Raw genomic sequence first — 27,987 nt, 5'->3', positions numbered from 1 at the left:
AGAGAAATTGAGCTATTGTAAAGTACAATATTAGTAAAGTACAATAATTAGAGGGGCATTTTTTCTTCATATCTTCCTTTAAGGAAGGTGATGATTGGGGTACAAGGATGGCTCCCAGTCACGTTTCCAGGCACAAATGCTTTTGGAGAAGATGCGATGGACGTAATACACCAGTTCTGGCTTTCTTGGTGCTTACTTTATCAGCTGCTTTCAGGCTTATGGACTGTAACCAGAGGGACTGTGGACTTTTCTGAAAACATGCCCAAGTTCTTTGTTCAGCACAGAGTGAGAGCAGTAATTGTGAGGCCCAGTTTAATTTTATTTCATTTTGATTGCATTTGTGTGTGCTTGTGTGCTGTGTGCGTGTGTGTGAGAGAAAGAGGAAAGCCCAGTGGAAGTTTCCTGGGTGCTAGCCCTGATGGTTAGAGCAGCTATTGCAGATTCGGTATTTCTGTCTTTTCTGCCTCAGTCGTGACTCACTGCAGCTTGAGGCATTTCAGTTATCCTTACTGAGCCCATCTTTACAGGGATTCCCATCTGAAAAATAAGCCTAGTAGCAATGGCTCATAGCGATGCTGGGAGGGAACAATAAGGAATCGGAGCAGGGCTTCCATCCTGTTCAGATTTACAAATGTTTGCCTGAGTTTTCCACCTGTAAGTGATGCCTGAGGTGTCTCCCTCTGTCAAACACTACTGAAAGCCTCTTACGTTTAAGAATCACGTCAGCGATCCTCAAATTGCAGGCTGTTGGATGTATAAAATGCTGCTAGCAATACCTGCACGCAGATAGAGGGCAACAGGGGAAGGAGGCCCTGTGAAATGGCAATTATTTTTGCGTGCCCGCTGCCAGCAGCAGCCCGTTTTCGGTGCCAGGGTCACCAGCTCCGGCAGAGCTGCGGGCCAAGGGCTCGGCGTGGGCCGAGGGGCGCTGTGGCAGGGAGGCGGCGGCGCCATTTGCCCAGCCAGGCCCCGCGGGCCGGCGAAGCCGCAGGGCCTCAGGGAAGCCCCGGGCTCGGGCCGGGCGGTGAGGGCCGCGCTCCGCCGGGCCGCGGGCGCCACCTGCCGGCCGAGCCGCCCCGCCTGAGGGCAGCGCCGGCGGCGGGCGGGACGGGGCCCGGGGCTGCGGCCGTGGGGCAGGGCCGTGAGGAGAATCCCCCAGGAGAGGAGCAAACAGCGCTGCTCAGGCGGGGGCGCCGGCTGGGCCACGGTGTGGGGGAGCTTGGGAGATGTGGCTGCATGGTCCCTGCCCAGGTTTCAAGGTTCCTACAGGGAGAGGCGAGCTGCTGGCTTTTTTTCCGAGCAGGGAGAGGGGATGCAGCCCGTGGGCAACCCTGAGCTGTTGGTTGGGCTGGCCTGGGCTAGGTGTCCCCTCAGCCCCGTCCCCGAGGCTCTCTGGGTGCTGGGCACACCGATGGGCTCTCCCGGAGCCGTGCAATCTTCTCAGAGCCGCTCTCTCCTCATGGAGCACTCAGCGTGATGGGCTCCGTACTCGCATGCTCAGGTTGGTGCAAAAACAGGCAGATAAATCTGGGCCAGCATTTCGAATCAAAACCAGGCGCTGAGAACATTTATTTAGACTGTGTTTGACATAGGTAGATAAAAACGAGACAAGAGTATCGCTCTTGGGTTGTCAGTATCATCACATTTTATTTGCTTTTTTATTCTTGATTACTGCAGTGTCAGGGCAAACTCTGAGTAACTTCTAAAAATTTAAAGGAATAAATAAGTTTTATTCTTTAACAAATGTTCACTAAATAACAACTCGAAATTTACTAAACTGACTGAAGTCACTCCTCATGCAGTACCTCTCAAGGACAGATGAGGCTGCTCTGCAATTGTTTCTTTTATTTTGGGGAAGTGATAATAAGGGGACTGTGACCTCCTTGCTAAATATTTCCTGGGGACTCTCACAAGCTCTGTCTCTGTTCCAGTGATTCTTTAGGCTGCCTTCCCTGTGTATGAGGTGTGTGTGAGGGTCTGGGGAAGAGCAGTACCGTATCCTTGCAGCATGCAACCCAAAGTGCCTTCACTTCCCTCTGTTTTTAGAGGCTACTGGGAGAGGGCATCGCTAGGAAAGCTTGATTACATGAACGAAAAGCACTCAGCATACTACAGGGAATCGTGTCTACTCCTGTTGAAGTAGTTTCATTATTCGAGCATCTTGTGTTATGTTATCTGCCCTGAATTCCTGGATGGCAGCATTAACCTCAGTGTATGTCCTCGACAGGGCAGTGTTTTGCAAGCCTTTCCTTTTGTTGCAGCCCTTGTGTAGTTTCCCTTGCTCGTCTCCTTCCAGACTGGCTTACTGTAAAGTGGAATAACATGGGACTGCTTACCCTACCTTTAGTTGGGGAACCTCTAGGTCGTGCTGCAGGTGGCCACCACTTTTACAGCCTGACACCAGCACTCTGTACTAGCGCTTCTGCGTTCAGCACTGGCTGCTACTTTGCTGCCATGGGCATGTCCAAACGTTGGTTTCTGTTTCTAAGGCACTGAATGGCCTGGAGGCTAGCTGCTTCAAGGACCGTCTCTTTCCCCCTCTTCTGCCAAAAAGTTTTTGCTTGCTGGAGATGCTCTTTCTGTTTTTACCATAACATTAAGCTTGTAGCTGTGAGGGTAGAACACCAACAGCTGAAATCCCTTGCCACACAACTGACTCGCAAGTTTGAAGTCTGGCCTTAATCTTCATAAGCAAAATCTTATTTAGGCTGCTTTACAATGTAATGCCATCATCAGATTTCTAGCTAATAACTTCCCAGAAGCAAAAAATAAATAGTAACAAAGCATATCCCTGAAGTGAGTTTTGGGTACAAAAGCCTGAGCCTGAGCATGTCTGTGTCTTTGTTCAGTGAGGAGATGAAAAGAACAGAATCAGCTTTTAGGATCAAAAATATATCTCCGTGTTCTACATGTAACACTTGGTATGAGACGATGGTATGTAATGTCATGAAGAACAGCACATCTGACACCATTTGTCTGAGAGCATTACCACAAGGAAAATCACTATCTCCAGTCAGAGCTGTTTTGTACCCTTATAAATCCAAAAGAAAATCAGGTAGTTCAGTGCAAGGCATTGTCCTGAGAAAGAGCATTTAGTTGCAGCAGACCAAAATGGTTTTTTCCTCCAAGGGAACATATTGAATGAGCTATATTATTCTCTAGACAATGGACAAAAATATTCTTTATTATGAAAACTTTATGCTCTTTCATAAGCATTAATAATGGCAGGGGTATGTGGGTGGGAGAGCAGGTGGGTAGAAATTATAGATGGAAAAGCAAAATGGGATAGCTATGAAGCTGTAATTTTTTATGAAATATTTCTCCATATGATACTTCTTTCCTTCAGAACATTTTTATAAAAGAGAAATGCTTTACATTTCCTGCAGTCCTCAGGTTTTTACTTCATCGTTTATTTATTTATTTAAGTGTAGTGCTACTGAAAGGCAATGGGAAGATGATGGTTTAGGAAAGCCTTCGTTTATCCAGATGATATATAGTACTAACAGCAATGGAAATTTCCTCGTGCTCTGGGCCAGTGCCTGCATCTTAGGCTCAGAACACTATTCCTCTCCAGTGCTCATTTATTCTCCAGCATCTCTCCCAAGCCTACTGAGATGGAACAAACTTGCTTGTTCTTCTGGTGTGTGTTCCCATGCTTTAGAAATTGGATGGTTTTCCCTCTTTACCTTCTTTGCAGGGCACAGAGCAATAATAGCAGCAGTGGTCACTGCATACCTGGATGGACTCACCTGAGCTCCTGGGGTGGGCTCCAGGTCAGAGTACCAGCAATCCTTCTGTCTTAGGTTTGCTTGGAAAATCCCATCATATCTGATTCCTACATTGTAGCAACCAAATATTTCAACTCTCAGTGTTCTGAGTGTTTTAACACTTTTCAGTAATTTCTTTAAAAAATATTACTAGTCCTTCCATTATGAATTATAAGTAATGACTTTTTTTTCTTTTTTTCTTATTATTTCAATGCCTTTACTTCACTACTGCTATTATGAACCATCTTACAGATAGTGGTAAAAGTTTAATACCATCCCACTACTGAGATTTACCAGGGAGAATTTCCAATCAGGGTCCAGAAAACTTTATTAACACTGAATCAACACAGTTCTGCTTTCTACAGTGTGTACAGAAACACTTTCCTGAGGTGTTCAATTGCATTTTGATTGAAACTTGTATTTGTAGTTATATACATTTCTTTTCGTGTCTGAAAATAAAATTCAGTGAGCATTGAAACATTGCTATGTGGATCTCACCGGCTAGTTTCTTTCTAATTTAAAGAAATAAGCTATTTTAAAGAATAATGATAAAAAAATAATTGGCTCAAGAAAGAATGTTTGCATCCCTACTGTTCAGAACCAAATGGTTTAATAAGCACAATTAAAATCCTCGGTGGCCCTTCCAGTTAGAAGTTTGTGGGTATTTCTGTAACTTAAATGGAAAAAAAATCTGATAATTAAACTATTAGAGCTGTATTCAGCAGGGTTTGAGTGATTCCTGTAGGTTCTCACTCGTGGGCTCCCCTTTCCTTGTCACCTCAACCTATATGCTGGAGGCATTAAATCTATATTTATTTATGTAATAGGGATAACATGAGAAGTGTTCTATTGATTTCATTGACTGGAAACACGTAACCAGCACAAAAAAATAACAAAAAAAGCGCGACAAGTTAGAATAGATACCAGACCAGCTGCTCAGAGGCTTTTACAGCCAGATAAAGAGTTAAGACATGAGAAGTCATTTGAAAGAGGTAACTGTATCAGCTGGATAAATGCTTTTGTCCCTCTACGCTTACAAGTTCAAGTGTAATGCTTGACAATTACACAGGGGCATGAGAAAAAAGAGGGTCTTAGAGGAAGCTCTGGCTGGGCAATTTGCATGGGTCCATAAAGAAAGATGGAGAACAGCGGAGCATAAAGAGTCCCCGCCTGCACATCTAGAGGGGAAAATGCTGCAATCTGAATTAATTTTCATTAAAAAGGTGTGTGAAACAGCAGGAGGACAAGCCTAAGCTCTCTGCAGATGGAGAGGGCAGTGATGGGAAAGCATCAGCAGGGCAACCCTGTGCTGAAAATTCTCTTTATAAAGAAAAAGCAAATACGTTTACCTGTCAGCTGGGGGGGAGAGGGGGTTGCATTTTATTGTAGGCTGTGTGTGACAGCTAGTCTACATGAATGTTTATGGCCTCAGGGATTTGTTTTTGTTTTTAGCACCTGAAAACCCTTGATAAATACTGGAAAATCCAACAACAACAAAAGCAACAACAACAACAAAGACAACAGAAGGACCTTTTCCCTTCTCAAAAAGGTCAGTCCATTAGCCACAAAAACAACAGATGTTGAAAGGAAGTAATTTTAACTGTAAGATTAAAATTGGCAGCAGGGGAAGATGAGTTGCCAAAATGTGTCTTTGTTTTGCTGTTTCTGAAAGCCTCGGTTCCTTCTAATGGAAGACTTCCATGTTTGGCCCCTGTACAGATATGCTTGTGTTACATCGGAGCTGCTGTGGCGCAATCAGAAGGCTCCAGCTGAAAAAGGGACGAGAAGCACCTCCGGAGCAGTCAGCCCGTGGCAGGCTCTGCACTGCTTTGAGCACGAATGGTACCAGAAGTGGGGCTTTTGAGGTAGGTCAGTGAAGGCTGCAGTCACTCACTCAGGTGAGAATAGTTGCCCCACAGGAAAAAGCGATGGGGGTTTGGTTTGTGGGACTTCCCAAATCTGGCTGTTGTGTCGGCTTGTGAGCACCTCAGTCCCAAAGTAGCAGCAGCTGCCCTGGCTTTTCCTGAGGAGCTTTACCTTGGTTCTGCTGTGGTGTAGTTGCTATAGGATTGAAGGTGCAGTGCAGAATCCCCTATACTGTGCCAAGTTTAAGAAAAACAGATTAATTCAGGAGGGGGCTGTGGAAATCGGCAGAATTTGGAGGAGAATAAGAGCAGACATGATTTCCCACTGAGTGTATAGGATAGTTCAGAAATGCCATAATTACTTGGTAATAAGTTGTATGGAATCCTTTGTAATTGTTACACATCAGTAAGAATAAATAAGAAGCATTTTGTAAATGCAGTGGTCAGAGGAGAATAATTGAAATGTTAATTCAAAACATATGCTATTCTCATGCATTGATTTTTAAATTCATGTTATCCACTAATTAGTTAATGCCTGTAGAGTGCTTTTAAGATAGAAAACGCTTTAAATTGCTATGCACTATTGTTACTATCATTATCTACTAGGTTTAATTAGTTCGTGTACATTTTAATTGGATTATTGAGATGTAAAGTAGAGAATATGATTTGGGACCAAATGCCATCCTCAGAATCGTGGTGAAATGAACAGCCACAGTGCCCATACACACAAATAAGAAGAGTAGCTTGTCAGCCTGGTTGGATTGGTACATGTCGGTGTTTGTCCTGTGTGGATGGGTGCATCTGATGGCTTCACTCTGCCTTAAGATTATCCTTGTTGAAGACCAGAATGGGATACAGCCAGCCTGGCCCAGTGGTGGTGTGTTTGCAGAAGGATGTGTCACTGCTCAGGAGTGATTTATGGTCCTGGAGGACTAGAAACAAGAAGAATGTAGCACAGAGGTGAGGAGATTCTCAGTTTCCTGGGGGGGACCAGAACATTTCTGTCACCCTTTGAAGAAGGGGACTTGGTTTTAAACCAGTAGCATCTTTAACAGTATCGGGTTGTAGTTTATCTTTTTTCTTTCCATGTTTGTAACAATGACAAAACCAGCCAATCTTGTCCTTCGGTCTTGCCTGTGGTTCAGAAGGATCTAGGGAAAATAACTGATTCTATTCTGCTGTATTTATTTATTTAGAAATAACTACTTTTGAGGGAAGCATAAAGATCCTACTGGGAGAAAACCTCAGGGATGTTTTCCTTTCAATTTGGTCCAAGCACTGCTCCCCAACCAAGATCGGGGACTTTCTGGGTTTGTGTAAATTTGTAGATGGTCTGGTTCTAGAATTTGTTTTGCTTCCAAAACAGTAATTGGGCAGCTGGCAAATCTTCCCATCTGTTTGCAGCTAGGCTCTGTGTTCTGCATTTTTTCAGAATATTTTGGCTTCAGTGCTTATAAGACCCCCTGCTTACTCCCCCTCCAAAAAAAAAAAAAAAAAAGCATTATAGTGACAGTGAAAAAAGGAATAAGTTTGCTCTTAAAAAATGCATTTATTGAAGCTAAATCAGCTGGGGTTTTTTGATGCATGGCTGACTTGAAAAACTCTCTAACATCTTTACATTTTTGGTATTGGAAGGAAGTTCTTACCACTTGGACTACTGAAACTGGAAGGGGATTCCAGGTGACACAAGAAAAAAGTAGGTGATGTGAGGGTTGTTGAGGGATAGTTCAGTAATTGAGTAGAGTACTGAGTGCTGATCCAGTACTCCTTGCCAGTAATGGAAAAGTCACCTACTGAAGCCAGTAAGTTTTAGGACAAACTGAGACATCTAACATCTGTCTGTTTCCATAGCACTGAGTTCCTGATTTAAAATAATAATTAAAGAAAAAAAATCGAAAACAAAAAAAAACAAACATACCAAAAACCTGAGGTCTGTTTTCTATTTTAATCACAACTTTCTGTTACTCAGTTCTGGGGTCTTCTCTAATGGCATCTTATCCCAGTTCTTCAAACTTTGTAGGATCAAAGCCAGTTGTCCCAATATTCAGATATTAGGAGTATTTTTTTTTTTTTTAAACCTTTGATGAATGTTTGCTATGTCAGCCTAGGAAATGAAGTTTCTGGATTAGCTCCTCTTTTATTTCACATGGTGCTGCAGTTGCAAGAATTCCCTATGCAGTGATCTTGGTTTTTGCACATTATTTATTTAATGTTACAAACAGAGAAAATACTTGTCTCCTCAAGAACCTTTTTTTTCTTTGGCCTGTAATATTTCCTTGTCAGAAGCAATGGTTTGTACTGCAGCCTATCAGTTTATCTTCAGAAGCACTTGCCCTTGGCGATTGTCATACATCAGTTGTGACAAAATGTACAGCAGTTGGATTCTCCTTCCATTCTGCTCCCTGTATGTTCCAAGCGTTGCAGTGTATGTCATCCCTAATTGCTAGCAATTGGCTGAGGTTGGCAACATTTTGCTGGCAGTTCTGAAGCAAAGGCTTGCATTCTACTTAAGCTAAATGTTGTTTCTCAGAATCTCTTCCAAATTGTCCCTCTCCCTGTTTTACCTCTGCTCCATTCAGTTTAACACTTCTACCTGGGTTGTTGTGCCTGTGGCTGATCAAGCCATACACAACGATTTTCTCTACCAATGAGTTTCTGTTCCGGTAAGGACAAAACAAACAAACAAAAAAAAACCAACAAAAACCAAAAAACACGCCACAACAAATAAACAAGCAAATCTCATTGCAGTACACTCCAGTTATCTCACCAGCAGTTTGCGGAATTCCTGCCTATCCTGAGTTGATTAAATAATAACTAAAAGTAGATTAGAAATCCTGATTTGGGTCCTTTCTTTTTGCTTTTACCGTTAACAAGCTAAAAGAACAACATCTCCAATAATGCTTATATCATTGCAACATTGTGTTGTGTAAAACATTATGATGGGGCATGTAATGTTAAGCTAGCACTAGATAGAGTAGTTCACTTAGCTAATATATTGAGCGCAGCTTAAATAAATATTTAATGGATTTATCTCACTGAGAGGAATCAGCAGAATAACTAAGAAGTTTGTTCATGGAGAGGAAAGCTGCAGAGGAAGGTGGTCTGTGGGGATCACCGTTCAATAACCTCATGAGCAGCATTTCCAGTTCCTGAATAACTTTCTTCCAAGTGTGGCACCATGTGCATTTTTAGACATATAAAAATATATAAAAAGATATATGTTTGTGTGTGTGTGCTTCAGCAGCTACTTCTCTTCAGTAAAGAATTTGCAAGTATTATTGCATGAGATGATGGTAAATACCAAACTCTATACTTACTGTATGTGGAACTGACAATACAGTTGGAAGCCAATACAGCCTCTGAGCCCACTTACAGAATCAGAACAGACCGTGGAGTGAAGGCATGGTTAGCAGCTTTAGTTCTGGTTTAGGCTTGCAACTTCACCTGGCATTGTGGTAGCTTCCCTGAGATATCATTAACTTCTTCCTTCTCCAATAATTTTTCTTGTTTTTCTCATCAAAAATCATCTGTGAAATCTTTTTTTTTTCCAAAAAACATTTTTGGAAAAATGTTGTTGGCTTTCCTCTATTGCTTCCACTGGATGGAATGAGAACCAATCCATTTCATTTTCTGAATATGCTCAAAGAGCTCTGCATGCTGGCTCCTTCATCCATATTATGATGTTGGACCAGATCACTGTGAAGAATTGCCAGTGAACTAGAGACTGAGGGCTTGATCAGATGCATGACACATATTTAAAAAAAAAAGTTATAGTAATTTATAAACTGATGTAGTAACAGAGGGAATGTATTCAGTAGGAAGTATCGCTTTCTGTTAGATAAGCTCTGAATGCTTCACTTCATAGGAATCCGAACATTGAAGGTTGGTAGTTTTGTTGTTGTTTTAATTTAAAAAGCGCTAAAAAAAAATGTATGTTGTAAATGCTTGGCGTTAAGCATAAGTCCTGTTATGTTGGCCTCTTAAATGAGGAGGCCAGAAGATAACCATCTTAATTCCTGTAGGGACTGTGCCAGCATTTGCCACTTCTACAGGGCTCTGAAGCAGAGGATTATTCTGTAGGCCATGTGCCTTTTCTTGCTTCCCACCACACAGTTGTTTAGTTTACTTACATCAGCATTAGTGGAAAGAAGCATCTGGCCCCTGATTAACTCACTAATCAAATATGAACACAAAACGAAGTCCAGTGTTACCCAAACGATGAACAGAAGTACAATTAAAAGAAACCCACAGATGCTCTGGTAATGTATCTATTTTGGATCCCAGCCAGAACAAACCGTTAGCTGTGTGGAAAAGTTGCCAAGCTCTTCATGATAAAATCAACCCCATAAACGGTTATAATTATTTCATTCTAACATCTTTGGATGTCTTATTGTGTCAGGTACGTATTCTGCTGGGTTGGAAAGGTGCCTGTTTCTATATTTCATTTTGTTTCTAAGGATCAGTCATCCAACCATTTGTTTAACCTTGAGCAAATTGTGATGCATGTCCATTTACATGCTCCTCACTGTAGTGAACAAACATGTTTAGGAGTATTGGCCAATACTTTCAAAAGCAATTTCCGAGTCAATTTGAGCAGCAGAATCTTTTCCTGGCACCCCTGTGAGTAATCCCTGATCTGGGGACCTCAGATTTGTCCTGGAAGAGGGCTGCAAAAGACTCCCATCAGTTTTCCAATTGAAATAAAAAGCAAAGTGCCCCTGTGAGATATTTCAGGATTTTTCATTCTGTTATAGATTCCAAGTGAACTCTGCAGGTCTGGCTGAACCGCAGTCACCACATGAAGTCAGGCAGGAAGTGCTAATTACTGTCTACTCCTCTCATCCCAGGGTATTTTAGTGGCTGTGCTGCAGGCTCACTGTCACGGTGTGTTTAATCTGCCCTGAATGCTGGCTGCTATCTATGCGGCTGGTCTTGTTCCACCTCCACTCCTAGGGTTCTGCATTCCCTTCACCTCCCTTGCATCTGATAAAGGCACTGCGAGCCACATCAGCGCAGCCATCCACTGGGAAACCAGTCATTATATTTTAGCAGTTGGTTTCGTTTTTAATTTGACTCATGAAGCTGATGAGGCTCACCACACAGTTGTGTGATCACTAGATCATGAGAAGTGTGGAGGTGGTAGTAGGAGGAAGTTCAGAGCAAACTTTTTTTCTTCTTGAAATTTTGAAAAGTTTCTAAATTTTGAAAAAAGATAATTTCTTATGAAACAATTTTTTTTTTCTTAGAGAATAAATAGAAGCTATTTAGATAGATATCTAATTACAGGGTTTAAAGCAGAGACTTTCTTTTCCCTCTCCAGATTGCTAGTTTGGAAATTATTTTTTCTAGATTTCTTCTACATTTTCTTAGTTGTAATCCATGAATGTTTTTCTCTCTCAAAAATATTCTTGGGATAAGAAAGCTGCATGTTGCCTACTTTACAAAAATGCTGATAGTGGCACTGAAAACTATGTTTGTGGAGTTGTTTGGCACCTAAGCGTTGCAATAAAGCTGAAACACTGGCAGGAACATTTAAGAATCACGCAGTATGCCCTCACGTAGCCAGCCTTGTCTGAGAGGTTTGTACTCTCTGCTGTTTCCACTCATTTTTACTTTCTGTGGCTGTACCGGAGCGTCGGCTGTGCTGTGCTGCTGTGGTTGTTGGCCGGCGTTGTTTGGGAGCGCGTTTGCAGAGGAAAGCCTGGCAGAGCCGAGAATGGTGGGAGGCTTCTGAAAAGCCATGGGCACGTGGGCACAAGAGCTTTGGAAATCCAATGAATATTTGAGCCGCTTCCCCTTTCACGTAGCATGCTGTCTTTAATCTCATTTAAAGCTGGAAAGGACACTGGCCATCTATACTGCTACGGATTTATTAAAAGCTGCAGTATAAATAAACCATGCCTAAGCAGTGGGTTTAAGCCAGAGAAGGTGAGTGTAGCTCAGACACTGGATGGTGACCACACAGAAGTTTGAGTTAGATGAAGGTTGGCCGTTTGCTCTTACCTCTTGTGAAGTCAGGAGCAAAGGACAAGGATTCTGCCTGTAGCAGTTATGAACACCAAGGTGTCTGCAGAGAAGGTCAGCTCTAGTTATGGCGTTATCTGTACTTGTGTGATGGAAGTGGGCAGGCAATGAAGTAGAAAATGTTATATGGACTGCTTAGTGTCAGTCTGTGAATTTTTGTATGTACTAACACTGAGCACTGTATGAGACTTGGGTAGGAAAAGTTGTTCTACTCTGTATTGTAAAATATTCTCATGTGAACACGTTCACCTAATGATACGTGCACAGTGAAATCAAGGAGGGACAGCCGGAGTCCATGCTTGTCAGAAAGCAGAGACTCCCGTGACAGCAGAGGCTGGTGCTTGTGGCATTTGGCACCCGGACGGCAGCTCTTCCTGTGCCTGCAGGAAAGAGCTACCTGTGCAGCTACTGCAGCCCTTGGACTGTTGTCCCCTGCTGCTTTTCCCCATGGGTACCAGTGACACTGCCGGGGGGTCCTGCAGTGTGCTAAGGGAGACTACGTGGCTCTTAGGGCAAGGGCCGAGGCATGGGGACCCCGATGATTCCCCCTCCATCCTGGCGGTGAGGGAAATGGGTGTGAGGAGGAGTGGATGGAGCTGGTGGTCAGTGAGTGGGTGTGCAGCTGGTGCTGACAGCAGGGATTTGGCTCTTCTGGCTGTGGGACCATTTGGGTGTTGAGGACTGCTGGGAAGGGATGGACCCACCTGACCAAATCAGGCGAAAGCATCTTTGCCAACAGGCTGGCCGACTTGGTGAGGAGAACTTCAGCCTGTGGAGGGACAGGAGAGAGCTGGTGACCAGCAGGCAAGAGAGGAAGTGGTAGGCCAGATTAGGAATCAGGATGTGGGGTGATGGGCACGAGAGACATCAGAAATGACAGGGCTGAAGGGTGCCCACCTAAGGCATGCACATGCAAGCGAGGAGGTGCCAAGAGGACAGCACTGCAGGGAGGAGCCCTCCTGGAGCCCTCCTGCTTTATCTGGGGAACGGGCACAGCTGGCTGCCTCTCTGAAGTGCCCGTAGATCTGCGTGTGCTTGTGGGGCTGCGATCTCCTGGAGGTGATGGAGGCGTGGTGGGATAGCTCGGGGGACCGGGTGCTGCTGTGGCTGGGTGCAGGCTCATTAGGAAGGACAGGGTGAGGAGACGAGGAGGGGCCGTCACACGCTGGCAGCAGCGGGGAGGGCTGGAGCTCTGCCAAGGGACGGGATGGATGGGTGATGAGCCCGTGGAGAACTCCAGCTGGGGCCAGGCAGCAGCCCAGTGTGGGCGAAGCCACGTTGGGTGGCTGCTGCAGACGCTTGAATGATGAGTGGAACGTCTAGAAGCAACTATAAATAAAATTACTTGAACTTTTCATTTTTAAAGCTCTTGCCACTTCCTTCCAATTTGGAGATGACATTTTTCAAGTCTGAACTCTGCTCAAAAATATTTTTGGAAAGTCTGAACAAAAGCAATTTAGCCATCTTTGTGTAAAATGACGGCTACGAAAGCATTCGTTTGTGTGACACATTTTTGGCAGACAACTGTTGAACAGCTTTAAGGCCTCACTGGAGATACCCAGTGAGAAGTGTTTGTAAAATCACAACGTATTTATTATTGGTTAGGGCAGTGCTCAGGCTCCACCCAGCAATTGGAGACGTGAAGTGGTAGATAACCTACAGGCAGCAGTGAAAAGCTGGTGCCAGCCCTCGAGGACCTGCCGGCGAGGATTAGCAGCACAATAGCTGCGTCCAGGGCCAAGCAGGGCACAGCAGGGAAAATGTCAGTGGTTGGCGAACCACGGTCAGCTCTGGAGGTGGAACTGGACGCGGGTCCCCTTGCTGCTAGCGTTTGGCACGCATCGCAAGAGCTGAAAGGGAAGGAGACTGCAGGTCCCCTTGCCACTGGACAGAGGCTGCTGCCATCCCAGCGTCGCAGTCCCCTTGCCTATCTGCTTAGTCTCTGCCCTTCAGCCTGTGAATGGGAACATTCAGGGGACTAAGACAAAAAATCAGCGTTAATGCAAAAAGTGAGTTTGTTTCAGGGCATCACCACTGATGATGAATAGCGCAGGCGCAGGGAAGTACTTGGCACCTGAGCAGCAAGGTGGAGTATAAAAGTCAAGTTTTAAACCTGCCAAGAGATGGGAATAATTATGTCCCCCTTGCGCTCTCGTTTTGATCTTGTTACACAGGCGTGAGTGCATGAGAAATTAGATCCTCTTCGCATCGAAATATTCCGGGCTAGTTTCACTCCATACGTGCTTAGTTCCACCGTTAGGGTTACATCTGCCCCACGCTTTTGAAGTTGGGCTTTATTAAACTCTCCCTAATGGCTCTGTGAATTCTCCTTTCATGTTTGTGTCTGCAGGAAAGCCGTACCTCCCGCGGACACGAGGCACTTGTGGAGGCACTCCCTGTTGCTGGAAGGCAGCGGTCCCGAGGCTGCTTCCCGTGGCGCCCGCGACAAGGGCTGTGAGGTGCTGTGCCCCGGGAGCGCCGCCGGGCCGAGGCAGGTGGGTGTTCTCCCTTGGAGCTTTCGGACTACCATTGCTCGGCCATTCCTCAGCCACCTATTGGTAAGAAACGTGGCGCCGTGTGAGCGTACAGCTGGCACACTGCTGGCTGCGAGGGGTAGGCAAGGCCGGTGCTTGCTGCCGCCTCGTCCCCGGGCAGCCCGGACTTGGCAGCGCTGCAGCGGGGGGTGCGTGGCCGTAAGGGAGGGCAGCCCCTCTTCGCGGCCTTTCACTGTGTCGTTGCTGTGGCTGCTCAGACGCTTTCATCCGAAGCTTTGTTCGTCACACTGGGGAGAATCTCAGAGGGCTGAAGAGACGGATGGGCACAGGAGAGCCCCGGAGCGGTCAGGTCCCCGCAGCCCCCACCTCCTGCACGTGCGGCCCGGGGCCGGCAGGGGGCGCCCGCGGGCCGCCGGGACAGCGCTGGGACAGGCCCCGCCCGCGCCCCGCCCGCGGCCCCTCCCACGGCCGTGGCCACGCCCCCGCTCCGCCCGCGCGGGCCCGCACGTGGCGGCGCGCCCCGCTGAAAAGCCGGCGGCCGTGGCGCGCCCGCCCGAGCCGTGCCGTGCCGAGCCGTGTCGTGCCGTGTCGTGCCGAGCCGTGTCGTGCCGTGCCGAGCCGTGCCGGCCGGAACCGAGCCGTGCCAGCACCGTGCGCTTGGGGAGAGAGCCGAGCTTGCGGGGTTCCTGCTTTTTTTTTTTTCTTCTTTTTTTCTTTTTCCTCTTTTTTCACCTTTTCCTTTCCCGACCGGGGAAGTTTGCTGCCCGGCTTCTCCCCCGCTTTCTCCTCCTTCTTTCGGCCGCTGCCCGAGCCCCGACGGGCCCCCCCCGCGAGCCCCGGCCGCCCCCAGCGGCGGGGTGCCCCCCGGCCGCCGCCATGGCCAAAGTGGCGGCGGAAAGTTGCGGGGCGGCGGCGGCCGAGGACCTGTCCAAGGTGTCGGACGAGGAGCTGCTCAAGTGGAGCAAGGAGGAGCTGATCCGCAGCCTGCGCCGCGCCGAGGCCGAGAAGATGAGCGCGATGCTGGACCACAGCAACCTCATCCGCGAGGTGAACCGCCGCCTCCAGCTCCACCTGGGCGAGATCCGCGGCCTCAAGGTAGCGCCCGGGCCGTGCCGTGCCGTGCCGCCCTTAGCGGAGCTGGCCCCGCTGGGTCGCAGCCGGGTTAAGCGGCGCCATCGGGTGCGTGCGAAAGATCCCAGTGTGCGGAGCCGCAGGCATCCAAAACCCTTTGCTTGTGTTACGCAGCTTGCTGCCGCTGTTTTAGGATGGCTTCCTGAACTGTCGGGTACCTGGCAGGCTGTTCAGAGAGCCGGCCATGTCCAGGATGTGGGGTATGCAGGTGGTGGGAAACCCTGCGGCTTGGCTGGGGGTGACCAGAAGCAGTCCACAGTTTGCTGGATGAGGAGGACATCTGATGGTAACGCATCTCTGATCATGTCACCCTGAGTGGCATCTTCTGTGGGCTATGCTGAGAGGCAGACCAAGTCTGTAACGATTTACCCCTTCTTGATTTAACTCTCTGCTTGAATGAGAATCATAGTCCCTAATGTTTCCTTCTGTGCTTCCCATGGCTGGGGAGAGAGCGTGACTGCTTACAGGTAAATTACCCTGCTGTAGCATGTACAGGTGCATTACAGACCCAGAGAGTTAGCTCAAGGCAGGCGTGACTGCAAAAACCTTCTGTCTCGTTGCTTTGAGAAGTGAGATTGTTTTCAGAAATTCTTTTGGTGAGGTGAAGTCGGAGGGAAGGGGAGAAGACCCAGAGGCAGTGGGGGCTTTAGCATTTTTATGTGAGAGTATGTTAGAACAGCAATCTTGATCTGCAGAGTGGCTGTAGACAAGTAAATTATTGAGAAAGCGTCCTCGATAGTAGCATGACGTAAGATAAATAGCATGTGGGGGAAGACTGTTCCTGTCTCCCAGGTTTTCCCGTTCCGCAAAGTGCGAGGGTGTCTGTATGAGTCCCCTCTGCCTACTGAGAATACATGGTGTCTGCGGGTGAGACCTGTCAGTGACAGCACGTCGGTAGAAACAGATCTCATGTTTTAAAAGCGAGTTAAATTACAACATCAGTGTCTTTCTCCCAGCTCTGTATGAAGGTGTTGTGCCATTGTATGGATTTATTTATCTGCTGGATAAGTAACAGGACACACCAAGATGTGTAGGAAGGAGTGACAAATTCTTCTCTCCGTGCTCTACTCCCTAAGTGATGTTTAACTTCCTCCATTTGTTCAGCTGCCTCAGCTGGAACTTCTGAAAGGAATTTGGGAAAACAAGGCTTTAAGCCCTCCTTTGTCCCAAGTGAAAGAATGGGGCTGTGAGGAACTGTGACCAGCGATGCCTGGTCTCAGTGCCTCCTGCTTCTGCCCGATGAATTGAGGGCTTCCACACAAACTCTTCTGTTCTACTATGGGATCATTTTAAATACTTCTCTCCAGCATAGATTTTTTGAGGCTACTGTGTAGCCTCATTGAGATTTCTCCTTTGCTGAATCTGGGTTTAAATCACTCAAGTTCCAAGTTGTTCTGAGAGGATCAAATGCACGTGTGCATGCACACACATCTGGTGGTGTTGCAGAAGCTTCATTTTCTGAAGAAACTGTGCTAAAATGGGCTTTTCGTAAGGCTAAATTTTTGACAATTGTGGCTAATCTCTACTTGTAATATTGTACATAAGGAGGGATGAACGGTTAGATGAGAGAAAGATAAATATGGTCACAAGCCAGTTTAGTAGAACTAGGAACATGAAATAGTGAAAATATTTTCTTTGGCATGTTATTCTGCTTATAGTAATAGCTTGAACGTTTTTGCTTCAGATGGTTCCTTGCTTAGAGAGGGGTGTGGAATCACATTCTTTGTTTTATTAGGAGTGAAAAACCTGTTAAAGCGGATTAGTTATTTCAGAGTGGTTGAAGCAAGGCTGGTAAAGTGGTGATTGACAAGATTCTCTTATGGAAATCTGAAGTGAAATCAAACAAAACCCAAATATCTTAAATCTCTAAAACGCTCACTTTTTAATGTGAATACGCTTTAGGGAATAGGGACTATAAATGTTAATAATTGGGATTACGGTTTCTGATGTACCTTACGTTTTTATTCAGCAGTAACTTGCATGTGAATATTTCTCAAGGGAATGAGATCCTCATGAGAGAGCTTATGATCTTTGCCCAATTTGGGACCTAAATTATTCTGATATTTAGGATGAACACGAATTAAACACACAACATTTTTATGCTGTATCAGAAGTTAGTCTTTGAATCCTTCAGGGTTAGCTCCATGCTATATTCATTTTTTTTACTGGGCAGCAGCTTTGTTGGAAGCATGATATTGTATGCCAGATCTACACAATTATTTATGCCTTGCTTGAGTGCTTAGATGTTGGGTTTATGGCACTGGCTTGTATAATGTGATGGTATAACGTTGATTCTTTTAAACACTTCCCTGTCATGATTCTCTTTCTTTTAAAGGATATCAATCAGAAGCTGCAGGAAGATAACCAAGAACTGAGAGACCTTTGCTGCTTTCTGGATGATGACAGGCAGAAAGGCAAGAAGGTGTCCCGTGAGTGGCAGAGACTGGGCAGATACAGTGCGAGCGTTATGCACAAAGAGGTTGCCTTATACTTACAGAAGCTGAAGGAATTGGAGGTGAGACAAGAAGAAGTGGTTAAGGAGAACCTGGAGCTGAAAGAACTGTGTGTGTTGCTGGATGAGGAGAAGAGCGGTGGAGCGGGCAGCCGGAGCTCTATTGACAGCCAAATCAGCCTATGCCAATTAACTGCAACGAGTGCTTACATAAGAGATGTTGGCGACGGGAGTAGCACTTCTAGCACGGGAAGTACAGACAGTCCGGATCATCATAAACATCATCCAAGTACTAGTCCAGAACATCTCCAAAAAACTCGGGGTGAAGGAAGCCCTGAGCATCAGAAGCACAGGAGTATCAGCCCCGAGCACCTCCAGAAGCCGAGGGGTTCTGGCAGTCCTGATCATCACCTGAAAGGACCAAGTCCAGAGCATCACAAAACCATTGTCAAAGCACCTGAACAACAAAAGCACAGCAGTAGCAGTCCAGAAACTCTCCCAAAGCACGTTTTGAGTAGTAGCCCTGAACACTTTCAAAAGCAGAGGCCTGGTAGCAGTCCTGAGCATCAAAAGCACAGCAGTAGCAGCCCAGATCATCTTCAAAAGCACATGCTGAGTGGAAGTACAGAACATCTCCACAAAGTGAGGGGTACGAGCCCTGAGCATCTCAAACAACACTATGGAGGGAGCCCGGAGCATCTCAAACATCTCAGCGGAGGCAGCAGAGAAGGTACCCTCAGGAGACAAGTAACGGATGACCTCTCCCCTCACCACAGAAGTATATACAACGGAATGAATGGTGGGTCGATAAACTTAAGGAAAATGTGCTCTGAAAACTATTAAGGCAGTTTCCGTGGTATTTCAGATGTTAATGGAAAAGGAATATATGGTTTTTTAATATGAAATGAAAGGCAACAAGTCTAGTGTCAGCATTATTCCTGTAGCAAGTGAATTAATCAGAGTGTACCTGTTTGCCTGTCCAGTAGCTGTTGGGTGGATTTTAAAAATGGAGAAGTGGATCTTGAGTGTTTGTCTGTAAGGTATAGAGAAGCAGCTCGTGGCCTTGAGCCTGCTCTGTGGCTGGTAGGTGTAAACTGCCTGTCCCTAGGTAGGTTTATGTTTACGTTGGTTAGAGGGGAGATGCTTATGTTTCTTGTCTTGCCTATGTTTGAGTCAGCGGAGTGGAGGTGAATATCTCCTGTTTCGCTTCCACCCCAACCTAGTTTGTCTGAGGCTTTCACGATTGTAAAAATTCCCATTTATTGGGGGAAGGCTTCTCTACATCTTTTTCTCATAAACTTTGGGAAGAACCCAGATGAAGAGTGAGGCTCAGTATAAATGAATCTGATACCTTCTGCAGCTTATGCAAAGCTGGGGCTTTGCAGTGTTTGATTATAATAAATCAAAAAAATGAAGGAGGATCTTAGGGTGCTTTATATGTGTGATGGTGTTATTGCTGCACTTCAGAAAAATGCCCAACCAACAGGCCAGCTTCTAAGAGCTGTGTATCCTCAGTGATTGCAATTAACTACTTTTTAAAGATAGTCACAATTCAAATATTTCAGTGTTTTGAAAGCCTGACAGTTATGACACTATTGAAAGGAGTGAAATACAGCAAATGAAATGATTACAAAGTTCAAACATCCTACTGTGCTGCTGGAATAACTTTTTGTAGATTTAGCAGAAGTTCTATAGTCTGCTCCAGTTTTTTCTTTGTGCTTTGAGATGTTTTCATAAAGGAAATTACCATCTTGTATACATGAAAATCTATTTCTCAGACCTTTACAGAAGATTTGAAGGCATGCTCTGAAGTGAGGATTTTGCCTTAGTAAATTGTCTTGGATGGAGTTCACGTGTTTACATTTTATAAGCAGCTGCAAGAAGTTGTGTTGACATCGGTGGAACCGAGCACTTGTTGGATCTGCCTGGGAGATGGAGTGAGCCCTGTGCCGGGTGCTGTCCTCACCATTTATCATGTTGCTCTCTCACATCTGTCCGTTTTATCTATGATGATTATCCTGGCTTACAGAATGCCTTCAGTTAACCTGCTCTGTAGGGACAAGTCCAGATTCCTAGTAGTGAAATGGATATATTTGACAGGGCTGACACACCCCAAAGTGGTAAGTGTTAGAGACTTCTCATGCACTTCTAAAACGTTTTAAAATGATTAATAAGAGTGCTTGACAACTTTGCGAAGATGTATAACACATACCTTTTAAAAGTTGGTCATGTAAAACTTGCTTTAAATACTGTACTTCATTCAGTTCTTTCTGTTTAAAATGAGTAAATGGACCTGACTGTAAGTAGAGTGAAGTATGGAACCAGAAAGGTGGCTTCTTAATCACACTTGCTGATAATGTAGAAAGGTGATGTAAGGTTTTAGGTATTTATTTTTAAAATTCAGTCGCAGACAAAGATGTTTTTTCTGTTCCCAGCATGGTGGGTTTTCTGATGGGTTGGTTTTCTTGGTCCAAATAGTCTTGCTGAGAACACAGCCACATTATTACCAGTGAAAGCAGTTGTTACTTTAAACGTGAGTTGACTGGCTTCCTTTGTACAGAGTATTTCACTGATGTACAACTTGGACTCAAGCCACAAGGAGCTGGAGATGGCAGCTGCTGATTTGGGAGTCTGTTTATTGACTTTAATCAGAGTTTTGCGTGTCCTTCTCTTAATATAATCATTTTTGCAGAGGACTTGGCTCACCAGTGAGTTGTCAAATGTCTCTTCTTTCATATTTGTATAACTTGATGCAGGCATGGGACAGATGTTAGCTGTGAGGTTTACTTCTGGCATTGGTCTGACCTTGGTTGGTGGTGGAAACTGACAGCTTTGCTGTGAGGAACCAGCCTTAAACTTCAGGAAAATACTTGGTCCTCACAGCTAGGCTGATTGGTGGGTTTGGGGGTTTTGTTGCTGTCAGACACTGTAAATGCAGAGAAGAACAGTTAATGTGAACATGGTAAAAGTACTGGCTGTCATCACTTGTTATTGTTGGGAAAGCAATGTGTATATCTTGATTTACACACTTCTTGTGTACCTGTGTGCATGAACCTGCCACTTGATTATAGGTGGGGAGCTGTGCATTGAGGCATTGAGTTTTTTTTTTTGTTGTTGTTGTTTTTTTTTTTTGCATCTGCTGTGAGGAAATACAGTGTGGAAAATTCTGATGAGAAATGTAAAAGGATGCTATTCTTGATTCTTATCCCAAAATTGTGTAGTAAGTAAACTATGTCATGTTGGTGAAACCTAGTTTATTGTAAAACTTGGAATGTAGCTATCTAGGAGGCATTTGCACGCCTATGTGGTTGTCTTGCAGGGCAGATTGTACTTGTGCTCTGACACTTGTCTGAGCCACAAGGGTGAAGTGTTTGTGATCCTAATGATGACTAGCAAAGACTAAAATCTTCTGACTTATAAATATATAAAATGGTGTAACCAGAACTTAACAAACTCAGTAGAGGGCTGGTCGGTCTCCGTTGGTCTTAACTCCAAATCACATTTGAGAGGGGAAGGTATTCCTCTGCACATCAAACCTCATTCTTAAAAGTACTATGCTGTCTACCTGCAATTGCTATTCCTAGTTAGAAAGCATGTATGCTAACAGCCTAGCTACTTCTGTTGGAATGAGGGCTCCCATACATTGCTAACAGCTCCTGTTTGCCCTAAATTCTGGTCTTGTTAGCACCTGTGTGACCACGGGGAACCAATGTATTCAGTAACGTACGGTTTTCTGTACCAGAACCTCATGTGTAAACACACACGGAATGGAGTTAGAATCATTGCAGGTTGTGGTCAAACTCTCAAGCTAGATTCATTTTCATGTAATATTACAGTGGCATCAGAAATAGGATGCGTAGCTAAAGTCTGCTTTACAGGATATGGTATATGCATTAGTCATTTTGGCCTCATGAGGTACAACAAGAAGTTATAGCAGGTTGGAAGCTCTCTTTTGTCCTTAGGAACAGCTGAAGGAATAAAGGATGAGGTGATAACATTTTCTTTCATAATTTTCTTCATTTTCTATTCTCAAAGGTTTGCTCTTGTCATTTTTCCTTGTATGACAGTTCACTTTTCATTGATAAGATTTATAAAGCTTTAAAAAAGGGAAAAAAAAAAGTAACAGTGCAGTATTTGACACATTCTTGTGAAACATGTATCTTCAACTTTTAGAGTGACAGAAAATGGTGTCTGAAAGCTAAGTTTGGCTTGATGGTTGCTAATAGAAAACATATGTATTTCCTTTTTTTTTTAAAGGCCCCACCCACATAAAACATGATAACTGTCTTTTGCTGTGATCACTCGAGTGTTCTGGCTAATGAGCACAGAGGTATTTGGGATAGAAAGACTGCTGAAATTAGAAGAGAAAATACCAGTGGTAACAATGTTTTATAGAGAGCATTTATGCTCTAGAATAATAGATGACAGTCTTTAACTTTGACACAAATATGTGGGGTGTAAGTGCCTCTGTATAAATTAATGTGCTTTCAGCATTTGCAATCTAAGTGGTGTTTTTTATTCCAAGCAATTTATTGTAAACTTTCTATTTTAAGCAGTCCTTTGTTTTACCCTGGGCTTTGACTTTTATGTGAAAGGAAGATATCAGAAGGCTTTCATACGTGCTTTTTGCTTCCTGCTGAGGTTATTAATGAAGAGCAGTAAAACTGCTGACTAACACCGTACGTACCACGGGAGGTGTGAGGGCTGGGAGAACAGATGCAGCAGCACCTCTTGAGCAAGAGTATTTGTAAGTTAAACGTGGCTTCAATCTTGAACAATTCCTGCTATAAATGTGCTTCTTAGGAGGAAAATAAGATAAGAAAACACTTTTATTTTGCTGCGCTGAGTACAAAGAGGGAACTGCAGTATGGCTGCAGCGAGAGAAAACTTGTACTAATGTTAGTGAATTAACTGATACCCTTTCAGTGGAAATAGCTGACATCCTGCTGGCCAGACAGTGAAATGATGTCATTCTGCGTAGCTTTACTCGCATTATTTTTCTTACAGTTGAAATGGAAGTAATTTGCCTGTCATGAATACAGTGCACAACACTGCATGTAACTCGAGCTTTCCCAATGGCACCCACTACTGTACATCTGCCACGTGAGACCTGATACAGTGTTGCTTATTCCTGAGAGCAATCGGTTGTGTAAGCCAAGGCTACAGGATGGATTGAATTTTTTGCTTGTCAGTATGAATTTATTTACTGTTTATTTCAGATATTTATTATTTTAATTGTAGAGCTCTGAAACTTTTGTGTCAATGGGAGTCTTTCAGTTGAATTCCATAGGTTTTGCATCAGACTTGTAAGTCAGTTTTAGTTATCACATGCTGTAAGAGAACTGGGGCATGATATGTGAATGTGTATGTGATTAGAACATGCTGTGTTTATTACCAAACTCACTTTTTTGTGGAGTAATTGGTCAGGTTGAAAACGTGGCTTATAATACCAAAATGATAAACCTCCTAGAAACTCATGTAGGGCTTGTGGGAACAGTTTACACTTACGTATCCTTAACTTCACTGACAAAACCAGTTTGGGTGTAAATATTTTAGTGTGTGGTGAATCATCCTTCCAGCAAAAGTATTGGTATGTTAATAAAAAGACTGAAGCCCCTTTGTAAAGAAACTTGTCTTGTTTCAAACAGTTGTATGGATGTTCCAGCACTCCAGTTGCTGAAAGGTTTGGGGCATTCAGACTAGGCTGACTGCAGAGGTTTGCTTCTGCTGCTGTCTGTTTGATGCCGTGATGCAGTGGTATCACACGTTATCACAGAATCACAGAATCGTCTAGGTTGGAAGAGACCTCCAAGATCATCTAGTCCAACCTCTGCCCTAACACTAACAAGTCCTCCACTAAACCATATCACTAAGCTCAACATCTAAATGTCTTTTAAAGACCTCCAGGGATGGTGACTCAACCACCTCCCTGGGCAGTCCATGTTATGGTGGAAGCGCAGTGAGGATTCAGCAGAACAGCTGAACACCACCCATTACGGGGCTAAAAGTAAACCACAGCCACGTGTGATACGTAGCACTGTCTGCAAAGTCACCACTTAGAGGTTTTATACTTCCATCCTTTTTCTCATAGATGGCATGTCGTGCTACACGATGCTGGTTTTGCAGTAAGGACTTCATGCTAATTCAGCCTGTCTTTAGAGGCAGTAGCCCTTTCACTACAAGTACTAGAGCAGGCAGGAGGTTCCTACATGGGGTATGCTGTCCTTAAACCACCACCAGCACACCAAGTGCCTTTTAGAACAGGGTCTGAGCTAGCCTGCGATGGCTGTGTGTGTGATAAGGTAGGCGTGAACTGACAAGTGTACAGCTGCTGCCAGGGAGCCAGGTACTTGTTCCCTGCTTGTTGTGTCATGCTGTAGTGACAGAGGCCTGGGGGCAGCCCTGCCAGCTGCTCTCCCTTCAGACCTTCGAGCTGTGCCCTTGCTGCAGGCATTAGGCAGTGAAAAGGGGAGGTCAGTGGCTCTGCTGGCTGGCTCTGAGTCTGCTGGAACCTCTCTGAGGCCTGAACAAGGACCTCCAGAGGTGAAAGGCTAACAGTAGATCATGGCCACTACTGACAGTGTCTTGACAAGCACTCTGCAGGCCAGCCCTTGGGCTCATCCCCTGACTCCATTAGTGTTACACCTGGGATGTATTGTTTTTTCAGTTTATTCAACGTATGTTTTTAAAATTAACTTATTTCCTGAGTGGTGAGTAGGAGCTTGTTTCAGCATGTACTGAAAAAATAGAAAAGCTTATTTTCATCCTGTTTGGTCAAGATGCAAGACGTTTGCCTTCACATCACCAGGAGAATCATCAAGAGCTTGGAGGGCCGTTAGTGTTGTCTTCTTGCAATAGGTGGGCAGAATTTTTTTATTTTTTGTGCTGGAATGGAGAGTCCTCACATCAAAGCCTTGTCTGAGTCCTTGCTGGGAGAGAGTACCTTTAATTTGAGGACAGGACCTTATGTGACCTTGTCTTGTGCACAGCTTCCTGAGTTACTGTGATTTGATTTTATTGTAGTAAAGTATATATTAAAATATTACAGTGATTAAATTGCCAGAGACAGAGAATTTGACAATTCTAATGCAGAGTTAGAATATTATAATAATAATTCTTGGTAAGTGTTGCTTATTTAAGTACTTGAGCCTAGTAGGATATACGATGTGCTTTTACTAAAAGATGTCCTGTTATTTTTTTCTATTTTATCTATTAATGGAATGTTTTTTTGAGATTTAAAAAAAAAATTATTAGGAAGTTAATAATAGAATATTGCTGCAGGTTGTGTAGGGACTGGAGCTGGTTCGTTTAATAACTAAGGAAGAGCAGAGCAGTCAGTGTAGCATGGGGTTAAAATTTTATACCATCATTCACACACAGAGTGCATAGACAGTGACAGGTGTTGCAGGACAGTGAGGCATTCCCAATTACAGGGTATTTAATGAGGTATAATAAAGCTTTGTGTACATAAGAAATGTCGCTAGCAACGAAAAATTCATTGGTTTCTGAGCTAGTAAGTCATGTCTTAATTAATAAACTGAAGCATAGCTTGTCTTAGGTCTTATTGTCATATACACTGCTATATAGTTACTGAGAGAACATTGAGAATTATCTTCAAGTAATGATCTTGATATAAATCTTGTCGGCATGTTCTTTTTGAATAGTTAATGAGTGGGCTCTATTCAGAGAATGAGCTAGGACTGAAACACTGAGCTTTGCTTCTTAACGCAGAAAGAAGTATGCCTTATACTTAACAGCCACACTGGTGAAAGGTCTACAACTGAATTATGTGATGCATGTGGTATGATTGGCTTTCCCACAACCTCACACTTGAAGCTGTAGAAGAGACACTTTGTAAGTGTTGATGTTCTTGTCGGTCTGAAGATAACTGCGCTATTAAGTCTTAGTAAAGAAAAACTGATAGAGCACTGTGCTGTGGAATTTGGAAGAGTGCTTTAAGAGGATACTCAATTGTAACTAAACTCTTAAGCCACACTGGCAGACTAGCCAGGCTATCGCTGCTATGAAATGATACAGAGCACAACGGCAGTCAGGGTCCTGAGCAGTATCAGGCATTCCTTTGGGTAACACAAAATGAAAGATAACATGTGAAAACACAGAAATTGCTGGCATTTGGGAGAAGAGATCTAATTCATCCGATTTAAGGCAAACGTCAGCTTCTAAGTAATAGGAACTGAGAATGAGCTTTACTCTGGCATTTTGTTCCATTGCTGTTAATGGCAAGCTTTTTGGTTTGCCTTCATCTAAAACAGCTAGTCCTGATTCCTGCTGGGGAAAAAAGGAGGCTAAAATGTTGATTGCATCAGTGGTCTGATCCAGTGTAGCAATTTCTAATTTTTGTAAGATGGTTCTTCTGGTTGTTGCTCTTTCATATGAGGATGCATTTTTTTTCCCCATACTCTTATTTTCTAGCTGTGACTTGTGATATTCGTCAAGGACATAACAGTTTGGTCTTCACCTTTATTGCAAAACTCAAGTAATGTGAAGGGTTTTAGTAACGTTCTTTGATTCCTTCGTGTACGTGAATTAAGGATTTTCATTAATGTGGGGAATTCATAATCAAGAAATCTAAAAGCGTATTTAAATAATCAAAAAAGAAAAATCCACCCTTCTCTCTTTCCCTGCTTTTGAGTTTTTTTTCAAGTTCTCTCGAAATCAGATCGCTTGTTCTGGGATTTTCCAACAGTATCACAACAGAAAGATACCAAAGAAAATGAGAAAAGGGAAGGGATAGCCTGGAGGAGGCCTTGGACTAAAAGACACAGATACACTAGTAGTAACAGCAAGTTGGTTCTGAGGAAAGTAATTATACAAGTTTAATGTCGGGGGAGGATATATACTAAAAGCAATCAAGCAAACAACCCTCCCCGCCCATACCATAGTGATAGCAGTCTATGCACATTAAATATTTTTGGAAGTCTTTTTTAGTGCTTCAAATTCTGCAGATTACACAGAGAAGAGTCAGGATCGTGATTTGAGATCTGTCCACAAGCATTTGGTGATACACAGCACGAAAATGTTTGCAGATTTATTGATTGTGAATGGGAAAGCTGATATCTTGAGGTAGGTTGTCCTAAGAGATGAACAGTTACATAAAGCCTGTGAATAACAAGTAGTCTTAGTTCAGCTTGTCAGTTCTGCTGTAAAACTTTGGGCTTATTTGCATTATCTCTGCATCCTTGGTGAGAGGAGGGGGCTAGCAGTTTTCCACTTGTATACTTTAGCAAGTTAAATGTTTCTTTGACCTTTTATTTTTTACTTTGCTGTGAATTAGTACAGATAGGTCAGGTTACATAAGGGAAAAATGGTTACAAGATTTATAGTATTGTTTTGAAGAAGTCCGTATCATTATTTAAGTGGTTATTTAGGCTAATCAAATACAACAGTGTTCAAGCCCTGTCATGAATAACAGATGTGTTACATCCAGGAGATCACAGTGAGCCATGTGGTAAGCAACAGTACTGAACCTTTTTTTTTTTGGTACCTTCTCAAGGTTAGCCAAATTATTCCAGGGCTTTTATGCCTGTTACATCAAACAGATATCCAAAAATACCTTATTTGATCAGTAGTGAGACATTTCTTTCAAATGTTTGGCCTCAAAGGTCACTGTATTTATTTCACTGCATCTCTCCTATCTTCGTGTGAGTGGTAAAAATTTGCATTGATCAATGCTTCCTGTAGGCTTTTGGAACATGTATTTGTAACTGGGATTTGAAGGGGAAAAAAAACACATGCTTTTGACAAAGGGTACAGGTCTGATTCATCACTGTGTAGCGTACTTCTATATGAAGTTAGATAAGCCTGGAGAAAAGCATTGATTGGTGACCCACATCCCCTCTTGGCTGCTGAGTCCAATCTTGTTTTACAGTGGATGAATCCTAATGATGTTAAAAATCCATCTTATGATTTTTGTGGTTAGAAAACATTACTGATGACATTGAGGTGGGTCTCTAAAAGTACTGTTTGATTGTGAGGAAGAAAAAAATGCTTCACTGAAGGCAGATGAATGCATCAAGCGTGAGCATATGAAAGATGTGAAGCAGAACCTGAAAATTGGCTCAGATCCGAGTATTTTGCACTTCACTCCTTGTTGGGCACATGACTTGTACTGAGATTGGATCCCTAGAACAAAGCAAGATGCCTAAATACCCGTGTCCCTGCAGTGCCCTGAATGAAGTTCCTTGCCTCTTACTGTAGTTCATCTTGCTTCCTTGTGGCTGTTTTAAAGGTTT

The 27,987-nt window shown here is 43.9% G+C and overlaps 1 protein-coding gene across 14 annotated transcripts in view; it reads left to right on the top strand.

Annotated features, from left to right (window-relative positions):
- Nucleotides 1–27,987, top strand: part of CCDC85A (coiled-coil domain containing 85A) — a 211,361-nt gene that overhangs the window by 113,472 nt on the left and 69,902 nt on the right. For 6 of the 14 annotated variants that reach the window (XM_066995436.1, XM_066995434.1, XM_066995435.1 and 3 more), the window contains 4 exons: nt 5,220–5,316; nt 5,487–5,632; nt 14,007–14,151; nt 17,618–18,533. In XM_066995436.1, coding sequence (XP_066851537.1) covers nt 5,607–5,632; nt 14,007–14,151; nt 17,618–18,533 — 1,087 coding nt within the window. In that variant the 5' untranslated portion in view covers nt 5,220–5,316; nt 5,487–5,606. Of the gene's footprint in view, nt 1–1,200; nt 1,502–5,219; nt 5,317–5,486; nt 5,633–14,006; nt 14,152–14,697; nt 15,331–15,365; nt 15,569–17,617; nt 18,534–27,987 lie in introns of those variants that run through there. The other 8 variants (XM_066995443.1, XM_066995442.1, XM_066995440.1 and 5 more) reach the window with 7 other exon arrangements.

Source organism: Anser cygnoides, chromosome 3 (assembly GCF_040182565.1).
Source record: "Anser cygnoides isolate HZ-2024a breed goose chromosome 3, Taihu_goose_T2T_genome, whole genome shotgun sequence".
In the NCBI taxonomy this organism is placed as follows: Eukaryota; Metazoa; Chordata; class Aves; order Anseriformes; family Anatidae; genus Anser; species Anser cygnoides.
The sequence above is the reverse complement of the archived record's forward strand: the minus strand, read 5'-3'. Positions and strand labels throughout refer to the sequence as shown.